Source organism: Neofelis nebulosa, chromosome 11 (assembly GCF_028018385.1).
Source record: "Neofelis nebulosa isolate mNeoNeb1 chromosome 11, mNeoNeb1.pri, whole genome shotgun sequence".
Taxonomy (NCBI): domain Eukaryota; kingdom Metazoa; phylum Chordata; class Mammalia; order Carnivora; family Felidae; genus Neofelis; species Neofelis nebulosa.
Genome location: NC_080792.1, coordinates 74,355,058 through 74,376,677, shown reverse-complemented (window position 1 = coordinate 74,376,677; position 21,620 = coordinate 74,355,058). Strand labels below are relative to the sequence as shown.

Below are 21,620 nucleotides of genomic sequence, written 5' to 3'. Positions count from 1 at the left end.
CTCAACATCCAAATGGGCCTGCCAAGTAGTCTTCCTGGAAGTTCCAGGTTTAAAGACATAGTCCTAAGAATTCAGAAAGATTTCAGGTTAGAGTCCCCTCCAGTGAGAAGGAAGTATGAAAATAAAAATTAGAGTTTGAATACTTTCTTAACCTCTTACTATCTGGGTGATCATAACATCTGTGAGCCTCAATCTTCTCTCATGACAGGTTGTTCAGAAGTCAAATGAGATTATGAATCAGTAATGATTGACATTTTACTGACCCTCAGAGTCCTTTCTCTCCTCCAAGAGGATAATCACTTCATCCTCAAAGACAATTCACAAGAGCTACAATGGACACAGTTGGAGTCTGAATTATGTTCCCCCAAAATTCATGTGTGGTAGTCCTAACTTCCTAATGTGACCTTATTTTGGAGATAGGGTATTTAGGGAGGTAATTAAGGTTAAATTAGGTCATAAGGGTGGGGCCCTAATCTATTTGATAGGACTGGTCCTTATAAGAAAAAGAAAAAGACATCATCTCTCTCATTCTCTCTCATTCTCTCTCTCACTCATTTTTTACTCAGAAAAGAGACCATGTGAATTCACAGACAAAAGGCAGTCATCTACAATCCAGAAAGAGAGGTCTCGCCAGAAACCAACCCTGACAGCACCTTGATCTTGAGCTTCCAGCCTCCAGAACTGTGAAAAAATAAATCTCTCTTGTTTAAGGCTACCAGTCTATGGTATTGTGTTATGGAAGCCCAAGCAAGCTAATACAGACACCATTGCTTTATCACCTCCATTCCCCTGCCAGGTTTTCATTCTGACCTTCCTCTCACTGAAGCTCATTAACAATGCTTTCATTATTCTAATTTCCCAAACTCTCCCTCTGTCTACCCCTCACCCACATTCATGCCCATTTGGGAATCATGCCCCATCCAGGGAGTGATCCAGTGACATGAATCATCATGTCCTTCTCTGTAATCTCCTCCCACATTGCCTCTGAGTTCAGGGTTTTAGACTTCATCTAAAATTTCCCCAGCTTGACCTTGCTTTTGACTAACTTCTTTCCAAGCCTTCCTCATCCCCTGATGGGGCTCAGGAAGCTTTTATAAGTATTTAGATGGCTTTACTGTAACTGTGCAAGATGAGCTGGGTCAGACAACACCCAACAGGTTTGATAGCATGGTAATCAGGGAAATAACATAATGTGACATCACAAATGGAAAAAAAAAAACCACTACATTTTCCTTTGAATTTGGAGGAATTCATAATCATACTTTACTACCTAAACTTCTTACCCTAGAAAGCTGGCAGGATGGGAAATACTTGGAGAAATTATAGAATCACAGAGTCTTAAAGAGTTATATGGACCCACAAATGTCACAGTTTGAATCCCTTCTGCAATACCCACCCCCCCCCCCAAGTGATGGTTGGTTTCTGGATGCCATGCTTCTAGTGACAGAGAACTTGCCCAATTTACAAGGCAGCTGAATCCATAGAGGAACAATTCTAATGGTTAAAAAGTCCTTCTTTACCTTGAGGTGAAATCTACCCATTTGTCTATTCTGCCTTCTGGAGTGATACAGAACAAGTCAAATCTCTCTCCCACAAGCTAGCTCTTCCAAGGTCTAAGGAAAGGGATTATGCCCACCCTCAAATCTTCTCCAGGCTAAGTTTCCTCTTCTCATGTGTCTGCTCCTCACTGGCCATGGAATTGAATCTCACCATCTGTGTTACTGTCTGCTGCCCTCAGTTTTAACAGTGTCCACCAGATGGGCCTCAGGCCCAAATGAACCACTTTAGACATGGGCCATCCAGAGTGAAACAGGCTGCCCTTCCTGACTTCCCATACGGTTTTAACATTATATGGCTTCAAATCCTCTTTTAAATCTGTCACTCAACCATGAGTGCCTGGTGGTAGTAAGGACTAAGCCAGTCCCTCTAATTCTCATCACTGTCAGAAAATCTGCCTCTAAATTATTTGGACCATTTAACAAGAACAGATTCCCTCTCATTGCAGTTTAGATTCCTGATAATACCAATTTGGTTTACCTCAACAATACAGTAGCTCTAACACTTAAAATTTTTTCACTTCGATTCTTCCAGGGTTTGGCACAAATATGATATTCTCCCATAAGCCTTACCTAAAGAGAAAACCACTTAAACTACAAAGGAAAATAATCTAGCCAAATTAATTTCTCCCTACCAACTATTAATGTCAGAAGTTGGAAGCTAGCAGGGATTGCATCTATTCCTCGAAAAAAGGCAGACATTAGTCTCTTCAATGATCACTTCTTCAGTTCTTATCACAGCCCTACAAATGGACTTCCTGAACCCATGCTACTCACAGAGTGTTCCACGGGCCAGGAGCATCAGCTTCACCTGTGAGCTTATGAGAACGACAAATCCTCTGCCCCCACCCCAGACCTATTGAATCAGAGTAGTAAGCTCTTCAAGTGATTCTCATGTACAATAAAGTTTGAGAAATCTACGTACACTGTACTAAATGTCACTGTTATCTCCACAAACTTGTTTGACCTCTCTTCAGGAAAAAGAGCACAGGGACTAACTACAAAATTAGGATGCTAAGGTGTGAAGGACAAAAACTTTGGGGTGAAAGGGACTTTCTCCAAAATTCTCTACTTAACCTCCAGAGTTTCAAAGTTCTGTTACCATGGTACTCATGCTTCCCAGTGGGAGACACTGTCTCTTCAACCACATGCCAACACAAGCATGTGGACTGAAAGAATTTTTGACCAATCTCACAGGTAAAACTTCAGAACTGGCTGGTTCAGTCAAATAAAGACTTCCAGAATATCCTCACACTGCAGCAAAATTATCAAGACATTTCAAATGGAAATCCACAGATACCACTCAAAGGCTTTGTGGGAAATCCTACAATTTTTCTCCTCAAGAGATTGTGTTATAAGAATTCCCAGAGGGTAATCTCCACCACCAGAAGCAACAAACATTGCTGATTGGAGGACTCCTCTGCCATGATATGACACTGGGAAGAGGAATTACAGGCTTTCAAGACTTTCTGCAATACAGCCCCCTCCTCTTTCTCCACTCCCAGCAGCCTCTCCATACCCTTTCACATCCCCTGCACTCCAGCTAAATTATACTAACTCAGTCTCCTAGATATGCTCTGGGCATTCCTGCCTTCTGAATTTATTTATGCCATTTCCCTCTGCTTCAACCTCCTCTCCATCAACTCTTATGCCCCTAAAACACTGACCCAGTCTTCAAAAGGAATCCCAGTCTCATCTCTCCACTGACACCATTCAGAGCTGATTTCTTACCCCTCTGGTCTCTCACCTCCAATCCTCATCTGTTGTACTCTCCAGGGGCATGACACTGCTTCTGTCCAAGTGTTATTATTCCCCACAAACCTTCTAGCCCTCAAAGAGGATTTCTGCTTCTGCTGAGCATAGGACCTTTCTTGCACATGACAAGCATGCAGTAAAAGTCTGCTGAGTGAGTGAGTGGACTGGTGTATCAAATCCTTGGATGGTAGCAACTGAATGCCTTAGAGCTATACTTATTTCCACTGGTTACAGAGAGTTAAGACTCTTCCCAGGGACATGTCAAGGATGGCTCTCTCTTGAGGAAGAGGCAATAAACTTGGCCTGCTAGGCCTAGATGGGGCCCAGCAGAATAATGGGGTGTGCTAGGATTATGCACTACTCTGAGAGGTTAATATGGTGACCTATAAGATCAGTGTTAGTAAGAACAAGACCTCAAGTGGAATCTGACCTCCTGGGTTAGTCCATCAGGCAAGTAAATACGTTCTCCCATATATTTCTGATAGAAATGCAAGTCTGGAAAGCAGTTGTTGGTACATATCAAAATCTCATCTCCTTCCACCATATGATCCTACTTTTTAGTACCTTAGGAAAATTATCAGAAATGCAGACAGGGGCGCCTGGGTGGCTCAGTCGGTTAAGCGTCCGACTTCGGCTCAGGTCATGATCTCGCGGTCTGTGAGTTCAAGCCCCGCGTCGGGCTCTGTGCTGACTGCTCAGAGCCTGGAGCCTGTTTCACATTCTGTGTCTCCCTCTCTCTCTGACCCTCCCCCATTCATGTTCTGTCTCTCTCTGTCTCAAAAATAAATAAACGTTAAAAAAAAATTTTAAAGAAATGCAGACAAAGTCTTATACATGAGTTTCATTAGTATGTCCATTGCCATGTTATTTACAATACAGGAAAGTTGGAACCAACATAAATGCCCAACCACAGGAAGACAACTGGATAAATTAAGGTACATACTTGTGATCGAATATTATGCAGCCATTAAAATCATAGCTTTGAAGAATATGTTATGGTGGGAAGGTGATAGTGATAAAATCCCAAATAAAAAAAGAATATACAGTTTTTTATAGACATAGACATAGTCATAGACATAGACAGAGACAGAGACAGAGACATAGAGTTATATCTCCAAATTTAACAGTGGTTATCTTTGAAAGAGAAAACAATGAGCGTGTTTTCATACTTTTCCAATATTCCCACAATGAATTTGTGTAACTTTATAAGCAGAACACAATTCATCAAAACCTTTAACAATAAAGGGAAATCATTCCAGAGCTGTCTCAGATTCACTTGCAGAGCCTAAGAACAAAGTATGTAAGGAAGTCATGTGTTTGTTGGGGGCAATATAGAAAAAGACATGAAATGTCATTGAATGCTACCTAAAAATTATGTTTTGTGTGACAGGAAAAAGGAAATAGGAAATATATGGTACAGCCTGTTTATTTACCAATATCCAGTCATCTCATATTGAAGCTAGAATTAACTTGGAAATGATTAAGGTTGACCTTGTCATTTTCAAATGAAAACAAAATTATAGCCCAAAGGAAGAAAGTGATTCAAATTTATGCATTAATTCTATCTTTACTTCCACACCCTTAGGAAAGTAAAATAGTATGCGTACACTCTGAACCATTAACCCAAGAGTCAAGAATTGCCTAAGGCAGTGGACAACTACCTGTGTATGTCTTCCTCAGACAATGGTTCTCAAACTATAGCATGCATCAGAATCTACAGTAAAAATACACAAAAACCAGCAAAATCTGAATGATAAACACATTCAGTTTTAATAAAATTATGTTCAAATATTGCATGAAACATACAAACACTACAAAAGTATTCATTGTTTGTCTGAAATTCAGATTTAACTGGCCATCCTTTATTTTTATTTGCTGAATCTGGCAACACTAATTACAATCACCTAGATTTGTTAAACCACAGATGTTTGAACCGCATTCCTTCAACTTTCTGATTCAATATGTTTGGGTTGAGGCTGGAAATTTTGCCTTTCTAACTAGAGCTCAGGTCTTGCTGGTGCTGCTGGGGTGGGTACACTTTGAGAGGCCTGTCCTGGGAAAATAAGAAAGGGAGAAGGGATGACTTTTACAGTGCCTCCTGTTGGCCAAGTGTCGGGACAGGCACTTCATTCACTTCATCTTACATCGTGCTTACTACAGTCTGTGAGGTAGGGATTATTCTCATTTTCATGTTACAAGTAAGAAGACTGAAGACCAGAGCAGTCATTTGCCCACAGTCCTACAGTCTAACATGACCAATGTCCAAGGGACAGAAAGGGAGGCCACAGTGCCACTCTGACTTTCTTCCTCCTTCCCCAGACATTTCTTTCTCAACTTCCCTGAAGGGGCACAGTCGGGTCAGGCCTCCCTACCCATTTCATTGTAAATTTAGGAACACCATGTATATATCTGCATCATGCTTGTATTTCAGATTCTTCCCTCATCCTCTGAGGAACTGGTCTTTAACCTGAATTACTATTTTGATTTCATTCGTAAGGTATCTTTTCATAGGGGAGATTTGGAGAGATTTAACCTTTGACTTTTGCCATCTCTTGAAGATCACAATTTCTGGACTGGGACAGAAGAGAAGGTGGGACTCATATATTCAGACCATTTTATTTCTGAGATTCTGGTAAATGTTTAGACACAGGTCTTGCTCCTGAGCCATCATAATCTCTGTTTACATTAGCTCATGCACTCCATAAACAATGGTGGCCTTTCACTCATTATCTTCACAAATCTCTCTCTTTGTTCTAAGAGCCAAAAGGTCAGGAAATCAGGAAACCACTGCCAAGGCTGGCATTTTCCCACAGGTTGTTGGCACAAAACACAGGTGAGGTCTTCTCTTGGCATTTATAGGTCAAGGAGGCTAGAGACCAACCAACCCTCTCACCAATTCAGATAGGTTCATCCTTGGGATCATCAACTTGCAGTCCCTCACTCAGAGGGCCTGACTGAAATGCATTATCTACCCCTACACTGGCCTCCTTTCAGTTCCTCAAATATCCCAAGATCCTTCCCTCCTCAGGCCTTTGACTATTCTGTCCCTTCTGCTTGGATTGCTCTTCCCCCAATCTTCAAATGGCTGCCTCCTTCTGATTCCTCACATCTCAGCCTAAATGCTCAATTCTCAGAAAGATCTTTCCTGATTCTCTTATGTAGTTTGAGAAACACCCCTTTTCTTCCCTCCCACCCTTGACTCAAATACACTTTCTCAAGACCACTATTTGTAATTTTGGATATATATATAATTTTGGATTATATAATTTTGTAAGAATGTGTGTGTGTGTCTCTCTCTCACACACATACACACACACTAATATATGCCAGCACCTAACACAGAATGTGGCATATAATAAGTAATCAACATGTAAATGTAGAATAAAGTAATAGCAATGCATCAATGGATAAATGATTGAATTCACAGTTTAAGAAGGAGGAGCTAAAGATGAGATACAATAATAATAATGATGATGGGAGCACCTGGCTGACTCAGTAGAACATAAGACTCTTGACCACAGGGTCATGAGTTTGAGCCCTACATTGAGTGTAGAGATTACTTTAATAAAGAAGTGATGATGATGACGATAATGATATTAAGAATAGCCAGTTTGGGTAGGACTAATTACATACTATTGTAAATGATTTATGTATTTATCTAATTGAATCCTCAAAACAACTCTCTAAGATAGGTGCTATGGGGATGCCTGGGTGGCTCAGTCAGTTAAGCGGCCAACTTCCGCCCAGGTCATGATCTCATGGTTTGTGAGTTTGAGCCCCATGTCAGGCTTTGTGCTGACAGCTTGGAGCCTGGAGTCTGCTTCGGATTCTGTGTCTCCCTCTCTCTCTGCCCCTTCCCAGCTCATGCTCGCACTCTGTCTCTGTCAAAAATAAATAAACTTAAAACAAAATTTTAAAAAAAGATAGGTGCTATGATCTCTATTTTTCAGTTGAGGAAACTGAAACACAGAAAGATTGAATAACTCACCCAAGGCCACAAAGCTAGGAAGGGGGACCTGGGGTTCTAAACAAGGCAGAGTGACTTCAGAGTCTCTAGTCTTAACCCGAACTCTAAATCACCTCCCTAATATAAAATTTACCCAAAGTAAAACATATAGGTCTCAGTGACTCAAAATGTGCCACGCAAATGGTAGAAAGGAAAAGCCCAGACACATTTATTTTTTTAGGGTTTTTTTTTGTAATGCTTATTTATTTTTAGAGAGAGACAGACAGAGTGCAAGTTGGGGAGGGACAGAGAGAGAAGGTGACACAGAATCTGAAGCAGATTCCAGGCTCTGAGCTGTCAGCACAGAGCCCAATGCAGAGCTTGAACCCACATACCGTGAGATCATGACCTGAGCCGAAGTCAGATGCCACCCAGGTGCCCTAACCCAGATACATTTCTAACATGAATAATCCAAAGACTTCATCATAGCTGATAGTTTCAGCATTCTTCTGACTTCAACCAACTAGAAATGTTGATTATAGTTTACTTTTTCCTTTCTCTGTCTGGGGAAGCGCTAACATGTTAGAAAATATTGGGAAGGTATCCAGAGTGAAAGAAGAAAGCAGGAGCTTATACACCAAGTATATGACAGGAAATTGGCTACACACCCATCAACTGATGCCTAAGAACACAAAGAATACATGGGGTGGTGAGTGGCTGTGCATTAATCAGTGAAACTCTTCAGAGGAGACTAAGCCATGAAGAGTGGCAGGGAAATAGCCCTGACAAAAAGATAGAGGGCAAGAAGGACAAGGGAGAGAGGGTGAGGGAAGGAAGAGAAGAAATAGGGGAAGGAGGAGGTGGTGATAGAGGAAGAGGAAAAGGAGAAGAGAGAGGAGAGGCCATTCAAGAGCAAGGTAGCAACTGGCATGTTAAGCAAAAAACTCTCACCACAAAAGAGATACATATCTATGGGAATAGCCAAGTTTTGCAAAATCTTGTCTCAGCCTTAAAAAAAAAAAATGTTTTAGATAGTAAGGAAGCATAGTCACACCAGCCTTTTTTCCCCAAGGGATCCAATGAGAGCTAAAATCAGGCACTCTGATTGGGGCCAGGATTGCTTTTCCAGTTTTGCTACCATGAACCTTAAAAAAAAAAAAAAAGAAGTCTAAAGGAAAAAAAAAAGTTCTCTGTACATAGAAACAGAAATGTGGAACACTGCTAGAGAAAGGCTTTGACTTGGACCCAGCACTTTCCCAACCTCCTGAATTCTTACCACTGCTTACACTCTGTGGCCACTGCTCCAGAGAGCAGAATGCAGGCTGAGGTCTTAGGTGACATCAACAAGGGGATCCAGCATGAGAGTCTGAGGACATGTCCCTTTCCTCCCTCCTTTTTCTTTAATTTAGCACGTATTTCTCAAATTCCCAGTAGATGCAAGGTCCTGGACTAGGTATTGGAAGAAAAAAAAGATTAAGAAAAACATAGGCTCTGCCCTGGGATAAATGAAAGCACACATAGCCATATGGAAGTAGAAGACAACCAGCAGGAAGAAAGGGTCAACTGGACTTGGCAGTCACTTCCACTCAACCTTATGAAAGTCAAGTACTTGTTGGTCCTTCATCTCATATTTTCCTGAGCTTTGTTCCCTTGGTGACCTTTCTACCTCTCCTATGTCCATTCCCCTAGTTCATGCTCTTTCTCTCTCGGGTCCTATGTTCCCAGGTCTTAGATCTACCAGACTCTTCCAGGATGCACCCCAGTAGTATCCTAAGTGGATGAACTTTGATTTGATCATTGGGATTTACAGACTTAAATATCAAATCAGATATATTTTACTCAAGAAAGTTTAGTAAGTATGAAGAGCTATCTTCTTTCCTTGGGGAAAATATTCAAAGGGGTCTCTGGTTAGCCCTAACTGAAAGAATTTCTTGGTTTTCAGGTAACCCTCTAGACTACATCTATTGATCTCAAATTTCCATCTCAAAAGATAAGAAAGAGACCTGAATAACAGAAAAATAGAGAGAGTCCTAGCTCTGTCATTATCTTGTGTGAACTTGGGCAACCCATGGGGTTAATCTCCATTCTTGCTGGATCACTAAGGATTCAATCAAATACAGGATATAATAGTCCTTCAAAAGTTTTCAGCTGAAAAAAGAAAAACAAGAGCTAAACCTGAGAATTTGCTGAGTGCCAGGCACTGTTCTGAGACTGTGCATATGTCCACACAACAATCTCAAGGAAGTACTGTTATCCCCATTATAGAGATAACAAATGTAAGACACAGAGATGTTTAGTAACTCACACAGCTAGTAATGGGGAGAAGCTGGATTTGAACCCAAGCAGCCTGACTCCAGAGCCTAGGCCTGAACAAGGTGTCAACGAACTAGGACCTATAAACCAAATCTGGTCCTCAGCCTCTTTTAGTAAATAAAGTTTTATTGGAATACAGCCAGGCCCATCCATTTATGTACTGCCCATGGCTGATTTCATGATACAACAGCAGAGTTGAGTAGTTGTGACAGAGATCATATAGCCTACAAAGCAAAAATATTTGCTATCTTGCCCTGTAAAGAGAAAGTTTGTCAACCCTTGCCCTAAGTCACTGTGACATATACCTCTCTGATGATTCTCTAATAATAAAAGAAGGAAAGGAACTGTGGCTATTGAGAGACACACAGCCATTCAATTTTCAAGACCCTCGTTGGCAATAGACTGGCTAGCATGCCCACACCCATTCTTGTTTCCTCCTCTGTGGAAGAAATTTTAGTCCTGGAAGACCTTTGAGATGCTCAATCTGACTGTTCCTCATTACAGAGGAGACTGAGACCCAGAGAAGTTAATGATTTGCCCGATGTCACAAAGCTGGGACAACCCAAGTCCTTTGGTTCTTTGTGAGGTTCCTATTCCCTCTGGAATGTTTACTTCTTCATTTAAGGGGGTTTTCAAAGGGTTGACTCAACCCCATTGTACCCCACCCATTTCCTTGGAGCTGACTCCGGTAAGTGTGACCAAACTCTCCTCCAAAAAAGAATTCTCCACTGGGCTGTGTATCTGGGGCCCAGCCTATCTGAGTAATTTCTGCTACCAATAGACAAGGAGTGGGGAATTTTCCCTTCAATGCTCACATTCCTGCTTTCCCATCTCCCACATACCCACATAACCATTACAACATAGCACACAGCTGTTTGTTAAAGCTTCCAACTACAGAAGGGAATCCTGGGCCATGAACCAACCCACAGTTACAAAAGGTAATATCATGGTTTCATGTTACTCAGTTGGCTTGGCTTGCTCACCCATGACTCAGACTTCTGGGGGCCTCCCTGCATGGCTGCCTGTGTAATCTGTCTCCTCTGTAACCCAGCCCTGGAATCCTTGCTCTTCCTTTTTAATTATCTCTCACTTCTACACCCAGGCCAAGGTGCATATGATTTCTCTCTCTCTCTCTCAGCCTCATTAACTTTTTAGGAATGGAGTCGTTTACCAGGGCTCCTAAATTTTCACCTGTTACAGGTCATAACTGCTCCTTTCAAAGTCCCCTAAGACCCAGGAATGTTCCCAACTGGCCTCTCTGTTCAATCTCCTTTTGGACTTTTCAAGATCCAGTTTCCTCCTATTTTTTTTTGAGGGTGAATACTCAACTCCCCCAAGTCTCTGATGTATTGATCCAAGGTCCTTCCTCCTAAAATACTCTAGGACTCTTTCCCAGAGCTTCTCTTGTTGCTCACTCCTCCTACAGCACAAAGCGACAGGGCTAAAGGCAGATGGAGAGGGAAAAGTGTCCCATTAGGGGGTTTCTGACAGAGATGTGAGCTCCAGAAAGACTGTAGCCCTGTGATGTTCTCCTTGGGCCTGCACATTTGAGAACTGATATTCCAATTATGAACTTCCAGGCCCGACAGACAGGATTAAATTGACTTTGTATTTTAATACAAAGAGAAATTTAGATGTATAGGTTTAATATAGTTTAAACTCTTTTTCAGTTTTGGAGGAAAAATACTTAGATTTGCATTTTCTCACATGCTATATTTTCCTTTACTCCTTCTTTCAAGTGTGTATTGCAATAGTGCTTTAAAACCATTTTAAGGGCACCTGGGTAACACAGTTAAGCGTCCGACTCTTGATTTCGGTTCAGGTCATGATCTCACAGTTCATAAGATAGAGCCCTACATCAGGCTCTGCACACTGACCGTATGGAGCCTGCTTGGGATTCTCTCAGCACAGAGCCTGACGCGGGGCTCTAACCCACAAGCAGTAAGATCATGGCCTGAGCTGAAGTTGGACACTTAACCGACTGAGCCACCCAGGTGCCCCTACAGTCAACATATTTTTAAAACTCACTATTTTAGAATATAACCATACTTTATTGAATCTAAGACACCAACTACTGTAAGACATACCATGTAGCACAAAGAAAGAAAAAACATTAGCATTTAAACTGTGGCATGCCACTGATTGATTATAACACATAAGCCAATCTCAGAGTTGTTAAAATGTGGTCATTGTGGTCCTATAAATCATTGATGATTTATAGCAATATAAATAAATATACATATAAACCATGTTCATTTATTCACATGGTTGATCTGAAAGTTAAATTTAAGTGAAGTGGCAGTACTAGCTTCACATAAATATTAGTTTTCATTTACTAGGCGCTACTAAGTCCTATGCCCCAGACAAGTGTCAACTGGGAGGTTGCCTTGTCACTCCCATCTTCCTTATACTTCTTAATATTTTCATTTACTGAGTAGTTCCCAAGTGCTGAGTGCAGTACATGAATTATCTCATTGAATCCTGACAAGAACACTCCAAAGCAGGTACTATTCTCCAACTTTATAGAGGTAGAAATTGAAGCTCTGGGAGGTTCAGTGACTTGACCAACGTCACACAATTAGTAAATGTGGCAGATCAGATATGCTGACTTCAAAGCTAGAATGTTCTAGCATAAAAGCATTCTCAAAGTTGAAAGGGACTTAGAAGTCATTGCTCCTCCATTCAAGAATCTCCTTCTCTAGCATCCCCACCAGATAGTGACAGTTTCAGTATATCTGACCAGATAGATAAGCATCTATCCAAACCAGTAATTATCAAACCTGCCTGATAATCAAAAGCATCTGGGAAGCTTTTTATAAATTCGAATTCCTGGAGCACCTGACTGACTCTCGATTTCAGCTCAGGCCATGATTCCAGGGTCGTGGGATCAAGCCCCACATCAGGCTCTGTGCTGAGTGTGGAGCCTGCTTGAGATTCTTTCTCCCTCCGCCCCTCTCCCTGTCTCTCTCTCTGTCTCTCTCTCTCTCTCTCTCTCTGTCTCTCTCTCTCTCTCTCTCTCTCAAAATAAAAATAAAAATAAATAAAAAGCAAGTTCCTGGGACTCTTTTCCAAGGTTTTTTTTCTTTAAGAGGTCTTGAGTGAGGCATAGAAATCTGTATGTTTGGAAAGCATATCCAGGTGATTCTGATGAAGCAAGTTTATAAACCATTAATATAATCTCACAAAGTCTTAGGTAGAAACCATTGTTGGGAGAAGAAGTTGAATATCAGCCCCATCAAGGAAGTAGTGACTTCTGCGCAAAAGAAGAATGATGCCATGCTTCTCCATTGGTTAGAATAATCCAACACTGAGACATGAGTAAGGTAAACAATACCCACAGGAAACTCCACATGAACCATTGAACCCTACATGTTTTGGGTGGGCTAAATCCTTTTACCAACTAAATCTCAGCCCAGACCCACTCGCAGGTGCTATCAGGAAGAAAGACATCATTGCTAGTTAAGATGTGATGTGTTCCCAGGCCTAGCCCAAAATGCGTATCTGCTAAGAATGGTTCTGCCCCAAACCACCCCCTCACTGCTCTCATTGGCTTCTCCATGACCCAGAGATTAGAAGTTGAGGTCTTATCCCCAATAAAGCAACCCTAGAAATTTTACATGAAGAGGTATGAGAGTTTCCTATCATAGTAGGGGGAGGAGGTCTGGATGCAAACCGAAGGCAAATAAGCACTTGGCAGGCATACTGTAGGGAGCAGTGAGGCATTAGATGGGGTGGAAGGTGCACTGCTTCCAAAATAAATAAACCTCCTATTCAGCTCTCTAATTCAACAAATCTCAAGTCCACTAAGATTTCATCCAGCCTTGGCTCTGAAATCTGTACAGCACACTGTCCAATAGAACTTTCTACAATGGGGGAAACATTCTAGATCTATACTATGTAATATGGCAGACACTATCCACATGTAGCTATTAAGCACTTGGAATATGGCTAGTGTGGGAAGAAATTTTTAATTTTTAAATTTTATCTAACTTTAATTTCAATTTAAATAGCCCATGTGAGGGTGCCTGGGTGGCTCAGTCAGTTGGGCGCCCAACTACAGCTCAGGTCATGATCTTGCGGTCTGTGAGTTTGAGCCCCGTGTCAGGCTCTGTCCTGAGTGCTCAGAGCCTGGAGCCTGCTTCCGTTTCTGTGTCTCCCTCTCTCTCTGCCCCTTCCCTGCTTGCTCTCTGTCTCTCTCTCTCTCAAAAATAATAAACAATAAAAAAACAAAAATAAATAAAAATTAAAAATAGCCCACGTGATTAGTGGCTACCATACTAGGCAGTGCAGTTCTAGAGGGACTGACCCAGCCTCATCTTGAACTTTGTGATCAGAGCTGCCTATTCAACACCAGCTTTTAGGAAAGCACCCAAGTACAATGCTCGAGAAGATAAAATATGTCAGGAGGGAGCACCATGATGGGGCCACCACAGAAATCAGCATCTGCCCAATATTTTTAGCCACCTTAAGGGTAAGGCAGAAATGACTTCAGGGATAGCCTAAGCAACTGTGAAGATGCCAGTTATTAAAATCCATCCCAAAACAGCTGATCAAAGGCCAACTTCAGGGTGTGATGTGATTTCCTTGCAATTTCTCTTATGCTCTGCATATGACAGTGACAATTTTTACTTTCTTGTTTCTCTTCCTCCAATCAACTCAGTGCTGTCACTTTCTTTTCATTGTTTCTATGCTTCATTAGCCACCTCTTTCACCAGCTAGTCTTGCTTATATCTTTAGTCCAAAAAAAAATTCCACAACTTGGCTAATTTAGTCAACCAGTCATTTTGGTGAGAACTCTGGGTTGAGATGGTCATTGGACTTAACTGGTAAGCCAGCCAGAGCCCTGTGCTGATAGGATGGAAGGGGCCTCCTAGTTTCTCTTCCACCCACACACGTGTCCTTTAACTGGGATAGTTCCACCCATGTACGAATATCAGGAAAAATACCTCTCAAATATACAACAAATATACAACATACAAAATCCTCCAAGAGTTGAAAAAAAAACTGTAGGAACAGTAGGGGCTCCTCTCCATCTGTTCTATGAGTACTTATTGAGGTTCCTTTGTGTATCAGGCATTGCTTTCAGCTCCCAAGGTAAGACAAATAAAGCCTCTCTTTCATGGGACTTAACATAACAAAAAGGTAGTAAAAGAGTTATTATTTATTGAGCTTCCACCCCATAAGAGGTACCCATTTCTCATAACACTCCTGGAAGATAAATACTATCATCCCCATTTTATAGATACAAAGGTGGAAGTTCAGGTTTTCCCAAGATCACTTCAGTCTGTGTGTTCTTTCTGCTTCTCCACACCGTCTGCTTGTGTAGTCTCTTCCTCTACTTACACAGTAAAGGATTCCAAGCACATTTATTTAAAGGCTATTCCCTTACCACAAGAGATTAAGTTCATCCAGATTAAGACCTGGTGAGCAGAAGACCCATTATCAGGGATTTAAGGCAGGAAGGAAGAATCACTGCCACCCAAAGCCAAGAAGAATAGGGCCTTCTATGGGGAATTTTGTAGTTAAGCAAATAGTTTTCAGAGAAAACTTACCGGCCACCACACCATACTTCGTCCTGCCAGGAAGAAGCCTCCAACAGTCCCACGATTAGTGGAAAACATAGCCTGAAGAGGAAAGGTCAAAAATTTAGTATAAAACTAGAACAGAGCAACTTTGCCTGCCAAAAGGACATACCTCTCCCACTCCCATATACTTGTACTTTCTTTTACTGTCTTTATTTCTGAAGCACTTCCACATTCCTTACTCCCCTAGAACTCCACTGTACTTAGATGAAGGAGGCAGGGACCTACATATGACAGACAAGAAGACTGAAGCTCAGGTTTAAAAACCTTTCCCTGGTGCAGCTCTGCAATGAGTTCACAGTGTGGCTTCAAGCAAGTCACTCCACCTGAATGTTTGTTAAATAAGGAAAATGGAACTTTTCATGCCATTTTTACAAGCATACTCAAGGTGCCTAATGAAATGTCATTCTTTTTGGGGTGCCTGGCTGGATCAGTAGGATAAGCATCTGGCTCTTGGTTTCAGCTCAGGTCATGATCTCACAGTTCGTGAATTCAAGCCCTGCACCAGTCTGTGTGATGACAGCACAGAGCCTGCTCAGGATTCTCTCTGTGCTCCTCCCCTGCGCACGTGCTCACTCTTTCTCTCTTCAAATAAGTAAATAAACATAAAAAAACTTTAAGAAATATTCTTTTTAAAAGCATTATACAGTGGTGCACCTGGGTGACTCAGTTTATTAAGTGTCAGACTCTTTTTTTTTAATATTTATTTATTTTTGAGACAGAGAGAGAGAGAGAGAGAGTGCAAGCTGGGGAGGGGCAGAGAGAGAGGAGACACAGAATCGGAAGCAGGCTCCAGGCTCTGAGCTGTCAGCACACAGCCTGACGCAGGGTTGGAACTCACGAACCATGAGATCATGACCTGAGCTGAATGTTTAACCAACTGAGCCACCCAGGCGCCCCAAGAGTCAGACTCTTAATCTCAGCTCAGGTCATGACCTTGCAGTTGGTAAGTTCGAGCCCCACATTGGGCTCTGTGCTAATGGCGCAGAGCCTACTTAAGATTCTGTCTCTCCTTCTCTCTGCCCCTCCTCTGCTTGTGCTATAAATAAATAAATAAATAAATAATAAATAAACTCAAAAAAAATTTACTAAATAAATGAAAGCACTATACAAGGGGCATTAAGGAGGACACTTGTTGGGATGAGCACTGGGTGTTCTACGTAGGAGATGAATCACTGGATTCTATTCCTGAAATCATTATTGCACTATATGCTAACTAACTTGGATGTAAATTAAAATAAGTAAATATATACATACAAACATACATACAAATATACATACATAATAAGCACTATACAGTATTTGAATTATATTTCAGTAATGTTATTATCAAAACAAAAAAATGAAAAATGCTAGAGGAATGCATGGTGTTCTTATTAAATACATTAAAGATGGACCATTCAAACTCAGTTCAAAACTTTCTGAGATGTAGGTAGAAGCTTGCTGGAAACATTACTTTTCAACATATTATGAGTACTGCAGAATGATTATTGTTATGAATACAGAAGGAGGAGATTCCTTCTGACTGGGGTGTCAGGAAAAGCTTCACAGAGGGAGCAGCACTTCAGCAAGTCTTGAAGATAGAGTGGGATTTATTAGTGAAAGAAAAGAAGGAAAGGACATTTCAGACTGTGGGAACAACATGAGCAATAACCCAGAGATAGAACTGCAGTGTGGGGAGGAAGGGAATGGTGAATAGCATTACCTGGAGAACGTGGCTGAGGCATATGAATGAGGAGAATGGTGAGAAGTGGGAACAGACTGCAGACCATCAAATGCCAAGCTAAAAAATATAGGCTTTATTCCATAGGCAGTAGGGAGCCACTGAAGGTTTATGAGTGCATTTTCAGTAAATGACCACCAGACCCTCCTTCTTACAGAACCCTTGGAATGTTGCCTCTGAACCTTCAGCTAATTCCTGGTCCAGCTCAGGCCCAGTCCCAGTCCTCCAGCTCAAAACTGGGACAGTATCTCTGCTAGTGTTCTCCTCCTCCCTCCCTCTATGTCAATGGCCTTCCCTTAGCTGATGGCTTGCTAATGTCTCTGAAAATACTAATAACTGATAATGACTGAGCCCTGTCAAAGCTGGTTGCATCGTGACCCCTGAGGCTTAAAAGCATCACTGGTGCAAAGGAATTAACCTCAGATGGTGACATTTCAGACGCTTAGAAATTCAGTTTATTCAGCAAACATGCCTACTATTGATAGCATATTGCTAAGTGCTCAGATTCCAGAGATTGACCAGACTCAGTCCTTTAGGAAGCAGCGTCATTCATACATCCAACAATCAACATAAATTGATTGTTGTGTGCCAGGCAGTTCCAGGGAGAGCACAGCTCAGATCTTTCTGGACTCGTGGCAGGGTCCTCCCTCCCATAGGACATACTCTTAGGGATTCTGTGGTGTTTTTTCTAGGAATAGCAAGAGGACTAACAAACACAAGGAGCAAAGAAGGTAGCCAGGGCTGAACAAAAATATGGTCCAAGGACTCAGATTCTAGTAGTTTTCCAGGGAAAGGCCATTCTGAAAGTGATTCTGATGTCAAAGCAGGTTGATATGCCCCAGTTGGTATTGGAGGGACACAAAAAGTGGGTTTGGGGCCCAGATACAACATTTCCAAGTTGGTCTCAGAAACGAAGAGTTTAGAGGAAGGATGTGACAGTCAAAACTAGAGTGGGGAACTGGATAATTCAGGAAAGATGTTGGGGATGGATAAAAGGCAAGGACAGGTGTATCTACACCAGGCCTTCTCTTCTCTGGAATGTTTATCCCCTCATCTCCACAAGCCCAGACCCAGCAGACCCACCCTTCAAGGCTCCTCAAATGTTATTTTCCCCATGAAACTTTACCTGACACTCCACCACAGAAACTTCCTCCTCTACTATGGCCTCTCCCCTTCACAAACAAAAAATAATCTCTCTCTCCTGTGAACATCTAGAGATTTTCTATAGATGTTCTATGTTTCTATACCTCATTCACAGCCCTCACACTTTTTTCCTTTATGTTGCCATATTATAATTTTTTTCCAGCTTTATTGAGGTATATGGACAAATTAAAAATTGTTTATATTTAAGGGATACAATGTGATATTTTGAAATACATATTCATTGCCAAGGGCTGCCTGGTGGGAGAAATGGAGAGACGCTGATCAAAAGGTACAAAGGTAAAATTATAAGATGATTTCTGGAGATCTAATTTACATCATGGTGACCATAGTCCATAATACTGTATTGTATAGTTAAGTTTGCTGAAAAAGTAGATCTTAAGTGCTCTCACCACACACAAAAAGCATTGTAACTATGTGAGATAATGGATATGTTAATTAACTTGATTGTGGTAACCATTTTACAAGTTTTTAATCCCCTGTAATGCTTAGTATAATGCTTAGTACATGGTACACATTCAATAAAATGTTGGATAAAGGGGTTTCTCAGCGCCTTCTGCCTCCACTCTTCCCCCATATCCCACCCCCGAACACTCCTTCTGGAAATGAGCAACGCCCTTCCAGGCTGGCATTTTGCAGATTGCCAGCAACATTCAGTAGGTGCTACCAGTAGGTGTTATTACTATAACTTGTGTACCCTGCCTCCTTCTTCCCTGCTGTTTATTCCCTACAATGGAAAGACACTGTCTCCATGAGCAAAGGATGCTCAAAGGAAAGCTCTAAGGTTCCAACACCACTTTGTAAAACATGGCATTAAATTTGCCTGTCCACCCTGCAACTAGAAGAGAATGATTTCACAAGTGCAAGCCAGAGGAGCAAAAGAAACACAACTACTGACCCATATTTTTTTTTCTTAATGGATTAAAAATATCACTGAACAAAAGGAAGGCGCTTCAGACCTTTGCTTAAAGCTTAAGAAACTGGGGACATTGGGCCTGGAGTACAGAAGACTCCAGTGTGGCCTACCATCTTCTGAGGTAAAGCGAGACAGCGTGGTCTGCATAAGGCACAACCAAATACAGTGGAGAAGCTCCAGGACATCAGATCTGGGCTCCATACCAGGAAGATTTTCCTCACTATCAGAGCTGTGTAGAGATGGAAGTGGTGCCACTGGGGAGAGTCTTGGCCAGAAATATTCAAGTGAAGGGTGGACAATTGTTCAAGATATTTTGGTCAAGTGGTTTAAGAATAGACTCTAGCACAGGATGAAGAGGGTTCAAACTGAATAAACTTTAGGCCTTCACTTTATGAAAATATGTCAGGAAAGAAGGAATTCCACACCACCAGGACACTGTCACAGCAATGCAAATGGTGGTAAGGATCATGGAGAGAGTATGGCCAGAAAGGATGCTGTCTTAGGGAAGGGAAGGTGAGACAGTAGAAAAAACATGCCTTTGTTATCTAATCCCAGCTCTGGCACAGATTCATCTGACTGACTTCTTGTCACCATCTGATCCTCACCTATAAAATGCAAAGGCTGAGCTTCCCCAGGGGCAATTGCTACTCAGGCATCCAATGATGCAATTAGTGCAAATGATTGCATAAGGCAGGGATCAGTAAATTTTTCCTGTAAAGAAAAATGTCCAGATCATAAGTTATTTAGGTTTTGTGGGACACACATGATCTCCACTGGACACTCTTCCTCTTTTATTTTTTACAACTCCTTAAAAGTGTAAAAACACATTTGTACTTGTGGGCCATACAAAAACAGGCGGTGGGCCAGATTTGCCCTGTGAACTATAGTTTAACAACCCCTAGCATAAGGGGGTTCAGGATAGCTTAAATGAAATCTTCCAGAAAAAATAAAGTTAGAGATTTAGCCTAAAATGATACAAAATCCCCCAAGAAACAGACAGGTGGTGAAAGAAAAATGGAAATATACAGTGAAGAATAAGCTCAAACCCAAATATGATTGGAAAAGGGTAAAACAGAACAAAATAATGTTGGAAGAGATGTGGATGGTGATAGAGGGACATTGGCTATGGGTGTCTTTTCTAAGATGAAGAAGCACCATAAGCCAGGATCACTCTGTCTGTGCAGCCCAGAGATCACTCAGGAGTCAGGATGCCTATCCCCAAACCAAGCCACTCTTGATGCTCCAGTAGAAAAAAAAGGAATGTAAACTGGAAGAAATCCAGCACGTTAAATAATCAGGGTCCAGAGGCACTGACTAATGGGGAAAATTAAATGTAGACAAATATTAGCAGGCTCATTAAGTAGCATTTAACAGGACAAGTGATACTGATTCACAGATATTTGAAAAGCATAAACACCATAATCAGCAGGACTGGCAGGGGCTAAAATAAGATTGTTAGGGGAACAGAGATTATCGGTGATTTTCTGGGAAATAGGCAGTATGGCATAGCTAGCAAATGATGAATTCACATCCAAGTGTTAGGCACTTAGAAGCTGGGGAAGGGTGTGGGGAGAAAGGCAGGCAAAGTGGCAAAGCCCCTGGTACTCTGGAAAACCAAGAGTCAAAAGATCTGAGTTCCAGGAAAATTTCATGTACTGCAACCTTAGGTAAACCACAACAACATGGGGCTTCAGTTTCCTTTTCTGTAAAATAGGGATTCGTATTCCTGCCCTCCTTATGTTGAGGCATTTTGTGAAGATGCCCTATCCAGTTGACCGCGTTTGCCCATTTTACTTAAAAGGACAAAAACAATTCAGGGCCTGGCTCATACCTTGGAGGGCAAATGACGATATTATTTAAAAAGACTCCTAGACTCCATAAAGAATTTTCAGATTCATGTCTGCAGATCCTCACAACAATCTTGGGGAGTCATAAGAATAGGTAAGATTGTACCTATGCACACTTGAGTAAACTGAGGCTGAGGCAGGTTGCCTGAGGTCGCATAGCTAGAACCATGTCAAAGCCAGTAGTAAACCTGAGAATCCTGGCCCCTGGTTGGACACTTCTGGGAAGGTAAGCATATTGGGGAAGAGTTAGTAACACTGACCCCTTGTGACACTTGGAAAAGCTTTCAGTCATATCTAGTTTCTATAATTACTTAACAAACAAACCAAAAAAAAAAATGCTTCCTTCTATCCCTAAAAAACAAAACAAAACAAAATAAAAAACTCTGTGGCCATGGAAGGGTTAATATCCACCCTGCCCCCCACACACACACCCCCCTCTAAAGCAAGAAAGAGTTCAACCACCTGCTGCCATCACAGCCTCCTGGTCCAACCCTACCCACAACCAAAGCTTTTGAGAATGTCTGCAATATGTGAACATTTAAAACACCTCATCTTCTAGTTACTGGGTGTGCCAGAGTCTGTCATAGTGAAATTTCCAAGTTCCAAGTTCCAAGGCTGCGAAGAACAAGTTTCTCTGGTTTGGTGTGTCCCCAGTACCCAAGGGGAGCCACGTGCATTTCCCCAGCACCAGGCCACCCTCCAAGGCTTCCTCCTCCTCCTCCTCCACCCAAGCTTTGCCAACTCTCACTCATTCCAGTCCCTGGGCCTACAGGTCAGCCTTTCCCAGGGGGACACTAGCAGCACCCCTCCATTTGGGGCTG

At 41.8% G+C, this 21,620-nt stretch overlaps 1 protein-coding gene across 1 annotated transcript in view; it reads right to left on the bottom strand.

Moving 5' to 3' along the window:
- The window catches only part of SLC5A1 (solute carrier family 5 member 1), a 73,361-nt gene that overhangs the window by 50,936 nt on the left and 805 nt on the right, over positions 1–21,620 (bottom strand). The window contains exon 2 of the mRNA XM_058690935.1: positions 15,123–15,194. Coding sequence (XP_058546918.1) covers positions 15,123–15,194 — 72 coding nt within the window. The remainder of the gene's footprint in view (positions 1–15,122; positions 15,195–21,620) is intronic.